A 12216-nucleotide genomic window follows, 5' to 3' on the forward strand; every position below is an offset into this window, starting at 1 on the left:
AGAGAAGTGGGACTAGCACACTCCAAAACGTCACCCAGTTTCCTCAGGCATGGTAATCGTGACTTGTTCTAACAGATCAAATTTCACCAAACACGACGGCCTCACTTTTCTCAATGCTGGTTTTAGGCTGGGGGGGAGGAGGGGAGAGCAGGTCAGTGTTACCTTGCAGCCTTGTCAACATACAATGCGTGTGGCTGCACAGCACAAGCATTTAAGATTTTTACTTCTTCTGTGTTTTTAGAGGAGATTAAACAATAATATTAGTTTCATAGATTAGTTTAAGGGTCACATCATAAGTACTACTAAATAGTGAACACCTAAAACCACATAATTCCTACTTCCTTGATCATTCATTCACATGCCACAGTGGCACCAGTTTACAAACATTAAGGACTGTACTCTTAAAAATAGAACATGCTACACAATGATGAAAACAGGCTTTTTAAATATATCCTTATACAGGCAGAAAAGTGACATAGCAACAGAAAGGAAGCCATGGTTGCCTGAGGATGTGTCATCTCAGCCAACCACCTACTAGAAATCACACCCTTATGTCATGGATCTCCCAGCCTGCTGCATCCCATACAAAGCTATTACACCATGTAACAGAATGACATATAGAGTCTCAGTTCCCTGTTGCACCACTGCACAAGAAAAGCGCAACACTACCGACTCCCATGGTCAGGATACCAGATAACAGAAACCCTCACATACCATGGAAACATTTTCAAATGGAACTCAAAAATAAGATGGGATCAGCTCCAAATGAAAAGAATAGCTCTATCTGCATGCTGGTCAAAGAGAAAGGAAGGGAAAAAGTGGGACTAAGACCCTGTACATTGGTCAACTATAACTCCAGAAAGTGCACTTAAGAAATTACTTCCAGGGTCAACAGCACCGACCACCCAGTATGTAAAAGCTTTTGAATCTAAAGATTGACAGCAAACACAACCAACTTCATCTAAAACTGCAGTTATAATACACAGAGAACAAGTCTATACAGTAGTTAGCTAAGTCCCAAAGTACAGGACAGTATAAACTATGATCTAAAGCAGACTGGTAGCAAATGTACTTCTTACCCAGTACAATAAGCACTTTTAAATTATATAGGCTTGTGAATTCTATACTCACGGTTTCTGAATGCTAATGCAAAGAGCAGTCCCAAAAAGAGCAAAGCATACATAACGATAGGCATGGAAGCTGATACCAAAGATAACAATGACAAGGTCTGACTTGCAGCAAGGTAACATTCATGCAGGTGTACCAGGGAGCAGGGCAAAGTCTTCTTTTTCTTTGGTATATGCATTTTTTCCCTGTAATTCCCCACCATTTAATAAGTTTTGCAGGAAGCAAAGGAGCAAAAACATACTAGCATATACCAAAGCTATCACAAGGTAAATTTTTCTTCCTTAAGAACGAGGCATACATTTAACCAACACAAGCACTATAGAGAAGTATATATAACTTCCTCAACAGAGAGGTAATATTCTCTGTAACAGATGTGGCACCTGCCACATTCATCTGAGAGGCCACTTCTGCATAGGAGAAGCACTACTTTTCCCAAAAACAAAGAGAAAAGGGGCGGGGGGGAGGGAAAGGGGCAGCCAAACACACACACACACACACCAAACACCCCAACAGAGGAAGAAACAGACCAGCTCTTCTGAAAAAAGACTATTCTTCCTACGCCAAGAAGCTATATGACATGTTTAAGATTAGCATCATGACTATTACAACTCCTACTTGAAAGATGGAGAAAACTCTAAAAAGACAAAAATACAGCTTCAAAACATTTTGATTGTTAAGATGTGCATCCACGGGCAGAAGAATGCCCTTTTTAAGTGGTTTCACCTACAAAAAAAGATAAATTTATGTTCCATTTCATCAGCAAGATGTTTACTAAGGAGGGAAAAATACGCAGAAGTTGTCTAGAACCAACAAAAGCTAAACAGCTGTGACACACCTATGTAGCTGTAATACCACTTGTCTAATAAGGCAATAAGGGTGAACATAGGGCAACATTCAGAGCGCCTTCTAGGCAGGCTGCAAGTCTTTGTGCCAAGTTAGAGCCTTATGATTTGCTGCAACGTTGTGCTTAACATTCAGTGAGAGGGAAACATCCCTCGACTAGACGAGCCTCCCAATTTATGGAAAAGAATAAAATCCACTCAAACCATTCCAGGTGATATTTCCACCTCAAACACTGAGGTGGCAAGCTTTCTAGCTACAGGGGACATATCACAAAGCGGCTATGTCAATGATGTGGGTTTCTACCCGCTGGAAGTTGCACGGAACAACAGAAGCCTGCGTTGATACCTCCATACAGCCCAGCTTTTCAGAGAGTATGTATTATCCAAATTACGGATAATCCTACAAGGGATGAGCCAAACATGCCAAGAGTATGCACATCCGTTCACCACTCCCCTCACTTAATTACTTAAGAACAACTACTCAGAACATCAAGCGGTATTCAGTTATCTTGAAGGAAACATTAAGATTCCTGTAAAGTGTGTAATATCGTATTTTTATACAAATTTGCCTCATCTTTCTACACATTTCCCACTACTCCTATACTACTTCTGATGTTGTGTACTTACCCACAAAACAATTCCTTCAGAGAGTTATTTTCATTAAGCAGGCTGACCTTCTGACCTTCTTAAAAAAATTATAGAGTCTCCAAATTAAACAAATACCGCTATTATATTTTTAAAAGCTTGCAGTAGCTTTTCCAGCTGCTGCAAAGAGGTTTGCAGAATTACTGTAAGAGATGCCATAACTAATGCCAGCTTCAAACAGCAATTTGGAAAACCAGTTCCCCAAATGAGATGAGCCAGATTGTGCCAAGACAATATTGGCCTAAATAGTTAAAAGTAAACTCCTTACTATTGATTTATAGCACTAATTGCCAATAGACAGAAGAAATAGATGGACAAGGACACCCCTAGAGAGGAGACATTTGCCCAGGCTAGGGTGGAGAAAAATGCCCAGAAATAAAGGACAAGTTTATATGTAAATTAAGAGCAGCAGTTCACAGCTACTAATACAAACACATACAAACATGTGCTTCTGCTCCTGCTACTCCAAAACAGCTCCAATTCTCTTTCAAGTTTAAATTTATTGCAGAAGATGCTAACAAAGGCCAACTCCACATCCAAACAGCAAAACCACTGATCTCAAAATTCCCTGCATGCAAGATTTAACACACACACCGAAACACCCACACACTGGGGGGTGGGGTGGGGGGTAAGAAAAAGCCCACCCTCTAAGCTTTAAATTGCTTTGGATTTTAAAAGCTGATTTGGGAATAGCGATTAAACTTGTTCCAGCTAACCTAGTTTTCACTCATTTTGTTATTTATCACTAGGCAACATAGACCATGTCAAACCACATTAGAACCATGAGAAAAAGTCCTTCCAGTCTAGACCAAAATTCTCTCCTCTCTCTCCTCCCCCTCAATATGGGGGCCATATGTATTCTCCCAACACCAATGCTCCCTGACGCAATCTGCTTTCTGACCAGCAGCTGGCATCACAAACCTCCTTCTCAAAATCTCCCATAAGATGCAATTTGCCCAAACCACACCTGCTGCCTCTAAAGCGCTCCCTAGATCCTGCTTGCTCAAAGAGTGAGTTTTAGTAGCGTTTCCAAACCAGAAATAGTCTCAACCATTATACTGGCAGGTCCACATCAGGTATCTCTTCACAGACAGTCATCCTTCTCTTTCTTGAAGGCTCTAGCTTCCTTCCAATGTCTCTCAGCCTACATATGAGCACCAGTACAGAGGATACGTCCTATTGCTTTCAATATTACTTCCTCTCTTCATAAGGAAGTTTTGAAGAACTCCAAAAAGGCAGAAATCAAGAAAGATGAAAGATTCAGGATCCCAAACAAACCACAGTGTTGTTAATTAGACACTTTTTCTAGCATAAAGCTTAAATAAACCTTACAACTTATTTAATAAGACAAAATACCTACCTTTTGTTTATAGGTTTTTCATCTTTCTCATAAGGCTTCACAAACCATTTCCCAATGCGTACAAAATTCCGATTCATTAAACACCTCTCCAAAAGGTTATGAACAGCTTTGAAAAGTAGAGTGCGACATTCATAAGAAAGTCCATTCTCCCAAACACCATCTTCCTCTTCTACAATGCAAAGGAAAAAATTATTAATATTGAGTTCCACCCTATTATTTCATGCAGTAGACATATTACAACATCCTTTCCTCTCCCACAAGCTTTTAAGATATTCATAGCATAACTTGTAACCAAAAAAAATAATAATAATCCTGTAACATTCAGGTAATAACTCTACTTATAATCGTATAATTGCTAAAAGTATTCAGCTACAGAAATCTCTCTCAAAAAAAGTATTTGTACACAAAAGGAAACAACCAGCACCAGGATATTATATATTTTGTCCTAGAAGATCAGTTTATATCAATCTGTTTGCAAGGTGGCTCATGTTTTGACTAGTCTGAACTATTTACCCTGAAAAGATAGACAATTACGCTTAAAAACAAATTGCCCAAGGCCAGATTTTTAATACACCTGAATATTTTTAACTACCATTGACTGAGGAGAGTTGAGCAAAGTTTCATTGATTTACTTTTTTATCTTCCTCATCAACAAGTTGATAAACATTAAGGGTCAGTTAGTTTTAGAAAACACTGGTAAGAGCAGCCTGAATCTGCCCCAGAAGACTCACACAACTACATATTTTTTTAATCCAAACAAAAAATAAAGATATTTAAGCAGGCTAGCCCTGCTTTCTGACTAGCCATAAAGTAGAAGAGGAAAGCAGCAAGCAAAGAGACAAAGCCCAGCTCATACTGACAAGATCTCAGCGTTTCACTGCAAAGTCCTGTGCCCCCCCAAATCAAAACCAGTCACTGAATCCAACTTGCACAAACCAAGTTGACTTGCCAAATTGGAGGCAAGATTCGTTACAAGAAGCTGTAATCTCTTTAACCATTCTGGCTCAAATCAGTGTTTGAAAGTAGTTTACTGGTCGTAGGCGTAAACACACTGGTCCAGAGAATTACAATGGCAGCTATGTTACACAAGAAAAATGGGGGACATTTTAAAGTTCCTGTAATATCACACAGTACATATATAATACCATTCATTTCCAGCAACATACAACATGGAGCACAATATAAGAAACCTCAAGATCTTGTCCTCAAATTACTGACAATCAGCTCTTATCTTTATGCCTGCAACTCCCCAGTATACTGTGTTTTACATATATCCTTAAACATCTGCTATTGGTCACCTTGGACTAACCTAGTATAGTTATACTGCCATTGCTTTTATATTCCAGGTAGCAGCAGAGACTAAAAAATTGTCTGACACAGATAAGGAGACATATTTTTACTTCAGTCTCTGGATAGTCATAGAATAATTTAGGTTGAAAGGGACCTCTGGAGGTCATCTGCTCCAACCTCCACTCAAAGTTCAAACAGGTTGCTCATATCTCATGTCCACTGCCCCTCATACTTTCACTGCACACCTCCAAGAAGAGAGGTTTGGGTTTAGATTTAATTCCAAGTAACCACTCCTATAATAGAGACCTGTCTGTTCACCCTTCCTTCACAAAGGATTTTGGTTCAAAAACTGGTTTGATTTCCACTGCTTTCTACTGGTTTGCTCAATGGTCAGGAAACCTTAGTAATGCAGCCAAGTCCTTGCATTTTAAATCCCCCTTTGAAATAATAAGTCCCTTCACCTTTGTCTGGAAGCCACTTACAAGCTTAAAAGGTTGCAACAGTATTAACTAAAGTCTCAATATCCTTAAATTAGAGAGCATGTAGAAAACCAGACACAAGTTTTATTTAGAAAAAAAACTACAGATTATTACAATAAGCAATGTTTATAAGAGAAAGGAGTTTCAAGACACTACTGCAACCAGAATGTGTGGGCCATATCTGTACCTTGCTACATTCCACATAAGTAAAATACATTTTCACTCCAGGTCAGTACTATAAGTTAAAGAAAATTACTCTTCTTTTGTCCCTTGGAGAATGATACTGGGATAAAGAGTAAACAGACCTGCCCCACAATTTAGAAGTGAAGAGATGCACATCATTACAGATAAGTAGTTACCCAAGATCATTTTCTGGTAAAGACAAGGCAAAGCAAGGAACTGCATTTCCCAAATAAGAGACTTCACAATGATTTTTTGTCTCCATCACTCTATTTCAGCATGGAAGTTCAGCAATAACTTGTGGGGCTTTCTTTTTTTTTTTTTTTTTTTTAAATCATACAGCTACAAGATAATATAGTAACTTACCAAAGAAACATCGTACAAGAAACTTGTAACAAAAAGCAACTAAGGTTCAAAGTCAAAGGGTATAAAATGTCTGTGCCAAGAGGACACATTTTTCCTGTGTGCAGAGATTTGTGGACATACACAAATGAGCAACCCTATCCTGCAGGCAGCTTTGCTGTTCAGCACATACTGCTCAACTGGTGGCAAACAAGCAGCTCAATAGAACAAACATTAACTACAAAGCTTAATGATATTGGACTTTAACTGCACAATAAACTCCACACCATTTCAAAGGTTAAATAGTTGGTTTCTATATGGCTCTTGTAATTTAAAAAATCGTTCCAAGAACATCCCCTGCATCAATTACATATTATAAGAGGAAATAGAGCTATTTCCAGCCTTTATGCCTAATTCTGTTTTGGCATATTACCGTATCAATGGAGAGAAAGAAAGATGCTGAAGTCACAACTATGTGGAAGTGTAACTCAGGGCTTGTACTTCAGTGGTCAGACTATGGACACAAAGGAGAGGGTTCCATTTTCTGAAGATGCTACCAAGTGCTAGGTATCCCATTTAACATTAATAGTTATGCTAACAACAAGGTTATGAACAAAAGTTTACATGCGAGAACTTGCCATAGGATTGTTTCAGCAGTAAATTAAGACAACTCTGAGAGCTCTTCAGAATTACAGAAGATGAGCACATTATGTGGGAAAGTGGAAGGCATTATAAGGAAATTACAATTAAAACCTTTAATATTTAAAAAGGCAGCATGCTATAAACATGCCTACTGATCAGAGAGAATGTCTGGTATCCAGAATAAGACCACCTGCTTAAACCAAAGTGAATCTTGCTATAGACAAGAAAGGTTAAATAAGATGACAGCTAGAGACTCTAATTTCAGAACATTATTCAAATTCATGCAAATAATAGCCTTCAAAAGGACACAGAACACCTATTTATTGCTATTTAGTTGTCCTCCCCCCACCCTTCTTGAGTGGGGGATGGAAGGAGTGAATTATGACATCTGCTCACATGTCCTATCTTTTTTTCCCTTCACTCAAATTATTTTCTCTCAACATCAGAAAAATCTCTTACTTAACAGAAATTGTACAAAGTATACTATTAAAAAGGGAAGAAGAAGAAGAGATACTTTTGTCTTCAGATATTTCTTAAACAGAATAATCCTAAATGTTCACCCTGATGGTGATAGTAGATCAAAAAAGTTGCTTATTTATTTTAAGGTGTTAAGTCACAGTTTCACTTCAGATGAGTGATAATCACAAGATTGCTCTGGCAAGTTGGACATTATAAACATTCTCACTAGTCCTTTTAGCTATCCAAACCACTCTACTCTTCCAGACATTTCTATCATATATATATATATTTTACATATGTGGGTCTTATATAAATACATGTGTCATACATATATAAGACACACACATATCTCGCTCTAGTATAATGAATTTTGTTCCCTCCCTCTTTAGACCAAATATTAAATGGAGAGTTTTCCTTGAGTGAAGCTAAAAAGTATCATGAAATAAAAGATCATTGGAAACAATGATCAGGAAAATATACCTTCTGTACTACAAAAAAGGCAAACATTCCTCAGTTAACACCTCCTTGATATTACTAACATCCAAAATTAATGAAACAGTTTTAGAATGCTGATTTGCTTTCATTACTTTTATGTCCTACTTTACATCCTTCATATAGTTCACCTGAAACAACAGTAGAGTTCACTTTCACTTATTAAGCCCCTTTCTCTTTCACAGGTGCTCTTAGACAAGCATACTGTGAGAAAGGAGTTTGCAAGCATGATCTGAATACAACAGCCCTGCCATTTCCAATAAATTCTGAAAAAGCAATTTCTTGATACTGTTTCCATTCAACTCAGATGTTTTAAATCATACTTGTTACCTACAGATCTTTAGCCAAATTTAAGAATCAAGGAATGCTGGCAAATACATCTTTGCTTAATGCACTTTTTTTTTTGTAAGATTACCAAATTTGAAGTTTTTTGACCTATTTTGTAATGGAGAAATACATAGCAACAAAAAAATACATAGTTTTAAGAACATGTCTAAAGAACGTGGATTGTCCCCTTCTTTCTTTCACTGTCTTGCTGATCATCTCAGCAAAACACCACCAATAAGCATCAACTCTTGAAAAACTGAATACACTTACCATACTGTTAAAAACATCTTCTAATGCTCAATGAGCCTCTGACACAAACTATTTGAAGAAACAAATCAGTCAAGTCTGCACTTCAGACTACATTCCCCCCCCAACACACACACACCACACACACACACTAGCTTCAGTTACCTAGGGGAAAAATCCATTCCTTAGTATCATGACTTAGACACATCTTTAAAAAGTGTTACCTACCTTCACAGGTTTTCTTTCAGTTGTCTTTTGACAGCAAGTCAGTTATAGAAACAGACTGATGCAAAATTCTGATTTATACACTCAAATCACACTTTCTACATAAGCTTCAAATTACTAGGGAAGTGTAATAAGCAAAGTAGCATGAAATTACTGCTCTAAATAATATAACAATAATGTATGACAGAAAGCTTTACTCAAGTGTTACTGTTTTTAAAAAACCTGTTTTTAAATTCAAATACTTTATTTTCAAATTAAGTAAGACTGCTCAAAGCAAGAACTCTCTAGTTAAACTACCAAAGAGTAATCAAGGGCCTACATCCCTTATAAAATGATAAGCAAAGGATTTTGTGTGTAGAAAAAGATTGACTACAATTCAAAAATACTAGTTTAAGAATCTCAGTAAGGCATCCTAATTTTGTTTCCAGCAAAGTTGTATCTGTTACTTATATTCACCGAAAAGGCCCCAGATATCTAGATCAGTTGGAAAATTTCATAGCTGAGAAGCAAGCCAAAACACAAGCTACTATCCAAATACCATGCTCAAATATTCAACATCAATACAAATTAGCTTTTCTAGTGCTAGCCTTTACAACCATCACATACATGAGCTTCATACCTTCTCTACTCAGCACAGAGTTTCTTTTCTAATTATTAAAAAAGTGTTACACTTTTGTAACTGTGTAACTATGCTCGCTTATATAGATAGCAAGATAATAAGTATCCTTCAGCATTTGTTAGCTTTATAGCTGTAGCTTTTTTGCTTCTCTGGAAGTCTACAGTATAGCCACAAGAAGAGAAAAGCTGAAAGATAAATAATTATCTTTTTAGCTAAATGTTCTAATATCTTCCTTCATCTAATATCTAACCTCCATCTTTGAGTAATTTCATATGCAAACAGATTTTACTTGCATTGTTAAATTTTATCTTTAGTGACAATGGACTCATTGCTTTTATAGAGGTATATTATGCATGTGACATTGTACCCATAACCAGCCTATTATGATATAAAACCCTCATTCATTGTTACACAGTACTTTTCACCTTACTCCACAGGTGTTTCACCGGCATATTTGTCAGAACAAAAATAAGTAAATAGAGAAATAAAATTAAACATCACCTATCACCTTCAAGTTGGTAGTCACATCCAGTGACACAAGCCACTGAAGTTCTACAGAGAGTGCTTCAGGAATTTTTGAATAATGCTTATCTGCAGTGTTGCTGGAGTGGACACACCTCCAAAACGGAGGACAGAAGATGCTAAAGCACCAGTTTGCCATGCAACAAGTAACAAATACTCATAATGCTTTCTTATCATGTATATAGGAACATAGGTATCCACCACAAACAACCTAATTAAGCTCATTATATGGACATTGAGTGCAAAATTTTTAAGAAAGAGTTCTTTTCCTTCAAGTTAAATAGTCTTGGGAAGCAAATGGTGTTAAAGAAAAAAAGATGCAGGTAAATCACTAGCAAAACTATTTTCAAAGTTCACCTTGTGGACTACTTGCAGCTGACCAGGTTTTTATGAACCCTCACTATGTTAACTGGTTCATATTCTAATTTCTATCATATTAGGAGAAATGAGACACCTAATGCTGACAAGAGTGCAATCCAACCAATTCAGATTTGTTTGGAGACAAGGATATAATCTATCACACATATTGAGAACTATCCAACTATCTCTGCCGCCACCACTGTTGCCATTTTTACCATATAGGATCAACAGATAAGCATCAGTATACAGACCTTTCTCCTTATTCTTAATGCCTTGCTGAAAGACCAGCATGAGAGCTAAGACTAGCATCACATTTATACATTTATCCCTCACTGAGTTGTGCTGAAGATTGTTCAGCAAACAAGAATGATTAATTTTATATATGATAGGTACATGAAAAACTGCTTAATTTTTAAAGTAAATTAAAAAGATTTAATAGAGAGCAGAAGGAAAAACCCACATCTTATACCTCACCATTTAAAAGATGCAATTTGAAGGTCAAAGGTATACTGGAGCATTCCCCTATCCAAGCATTAATCAAATTGTAACCATTTCCTTCAGATTACCTCTTGTGCATAATTCATACCCAACTGTTTTCAGGTTTGAAACTACCCACAGCCAATTAAAAAAAGTATAGGTAACCACTTTAAAATAAAGGAGAACCTATCTAATAAAATAGCTGTTGACTAGACCAGTGAGAGAGACCACTGCATTCTGAAATCTGAAGAGATGTCCTACTTTAAGCTTTGAGTTGCAGGAATTACTATAATCAAGCCTCACTGTCACAACACAAACATAACCTTTGAGGCTGTTGGAGGATAAAATAATGTTTTTATAGCTTCTGTCTGCCTCTAGCTATGTTAGGAGAGGAACAGACTTACGGTTTTTGTTCATGTTATATACAATAAATAGTTTTCTAGGGAAGGAAAAAAACATGATTGAGTGAAGTCAATATTACTGATCAATCACCATCTCTGAACAAGTCTCCTTTTGACGTGGCCCCAGGCAACAACAATCCCTGACCATCAGCAAGACAGTTATCCAAGGCTTGATATGAGAATTCAGATATAGCCAGTAGCAGTCATTCAAACGTATCTCTAGGGCAAAGAATGAACTTCTGGAGTGTACAGGGTGAAGATATATATATATATATAAATTCTTTTAATCTGATATGCATAGATGCGCACCCACAAAACTATTCTCTTTTGAAGTGATCTTGGAAATGGGCTCCATAGGGGATAAAGACATTCTTGAAGGCTGCCATATTTCAGATCCCTCAGGGTTGATGACCAAGATCTGTTCCAGGCAATGACTGCCCATTATTCCCTGAAACTACAACTCAGTTAATCAAAAACTGTCAGAATACTAACCTCTCCTCAACAGGCATAGTTTCCTAACAAGAAAAGCCAGAATCAAAGTTGTTAATACTGTCCAGACATATTTTTAAACTACAGCTCTTTCCTAGGAGAAGCCTGTCACTAGACAATAAATGACACATTAGCAGCAACACGCTTTTCTTAGCCCCTCTATTCCTTCCTTGCTTCCCCACCCCATTCTTTGGGACAATTCGTCTTCTACCTAATAGAAAAGTTGTAAATGAGGCAGCACCTTAACTGTCAGCAGCAAACAATTTCCAGTCAATTTTGCAGGTAAGAAGCCTCTGCCAGGAAGTAATTTGTCTTTCCCACTGAAAATGTAAGCAATATTGGAAGAACAGGGCAACATGAATTACTAGGAGAAATTGTCCACCAGTGAAAAAAATCCACTGGGTCTATGACAAAGGTCAGATAACACTGCTTCACTTCAGCCATAATTCTTCCTTACATGAGGTTCATGTTAAGATTTTGTGTAACAGGGAAGAAAAAGAATGCAAGTGCTGGCACTCCTCAGCCATCTCCTCCACAATCTAGCTGATTAATATCTTTATCAGCCTTTGGTCGTATAAAAACCAAGCAGACTAACACACTCTAAAGGGCTTTAATGTCCCTTTTTAATTAAAAAGGGAAAAAAAATGTTTGCTAAAACCAAGAGGTCTGAAATGCCTACACAGACATAGGT

At 37.2% G+C, this 12216-nt stretch overlaps 1 protein-coding gene across 2 annotated transcripts in view; it reads right to left on the minus strand.

Annotated features, from left to right (window-relative positions):
- MED13 (mediator complex subunit 13) overlaps nt 1-12216 on the minus strand; it is a 58831-nt gene that overhangs the window by 42225 nt on the left and 4390 nt on the right. For both annotated transcript variants that reach the window (XM_026114821.2, XM_026114822.2), the window contains exon 3: nt 3976-4144. In XM_026114821.2, the coding sequence (XP_025970606.1) occupies nt 3976-4144 (169 nt within the window). The remainder of the gene's footprint in view (nt 1-3975; nt 4145-12216) is intronic.

This window comes from Dromaius novaehollandiae, chromosome 19, assembly GCF_036370855.1.
Source record: "Dromaius novaehollandiae isolate bDroNov1 chromosome 19, bDroNov1.hap1, whole genome shotgun sequence".
NCBI lineage: Eukaryota > Metazoa > Chordata > Aves > Casuariiformes > Dromaiidae > Dromaius > Dromaius novaehollandiae.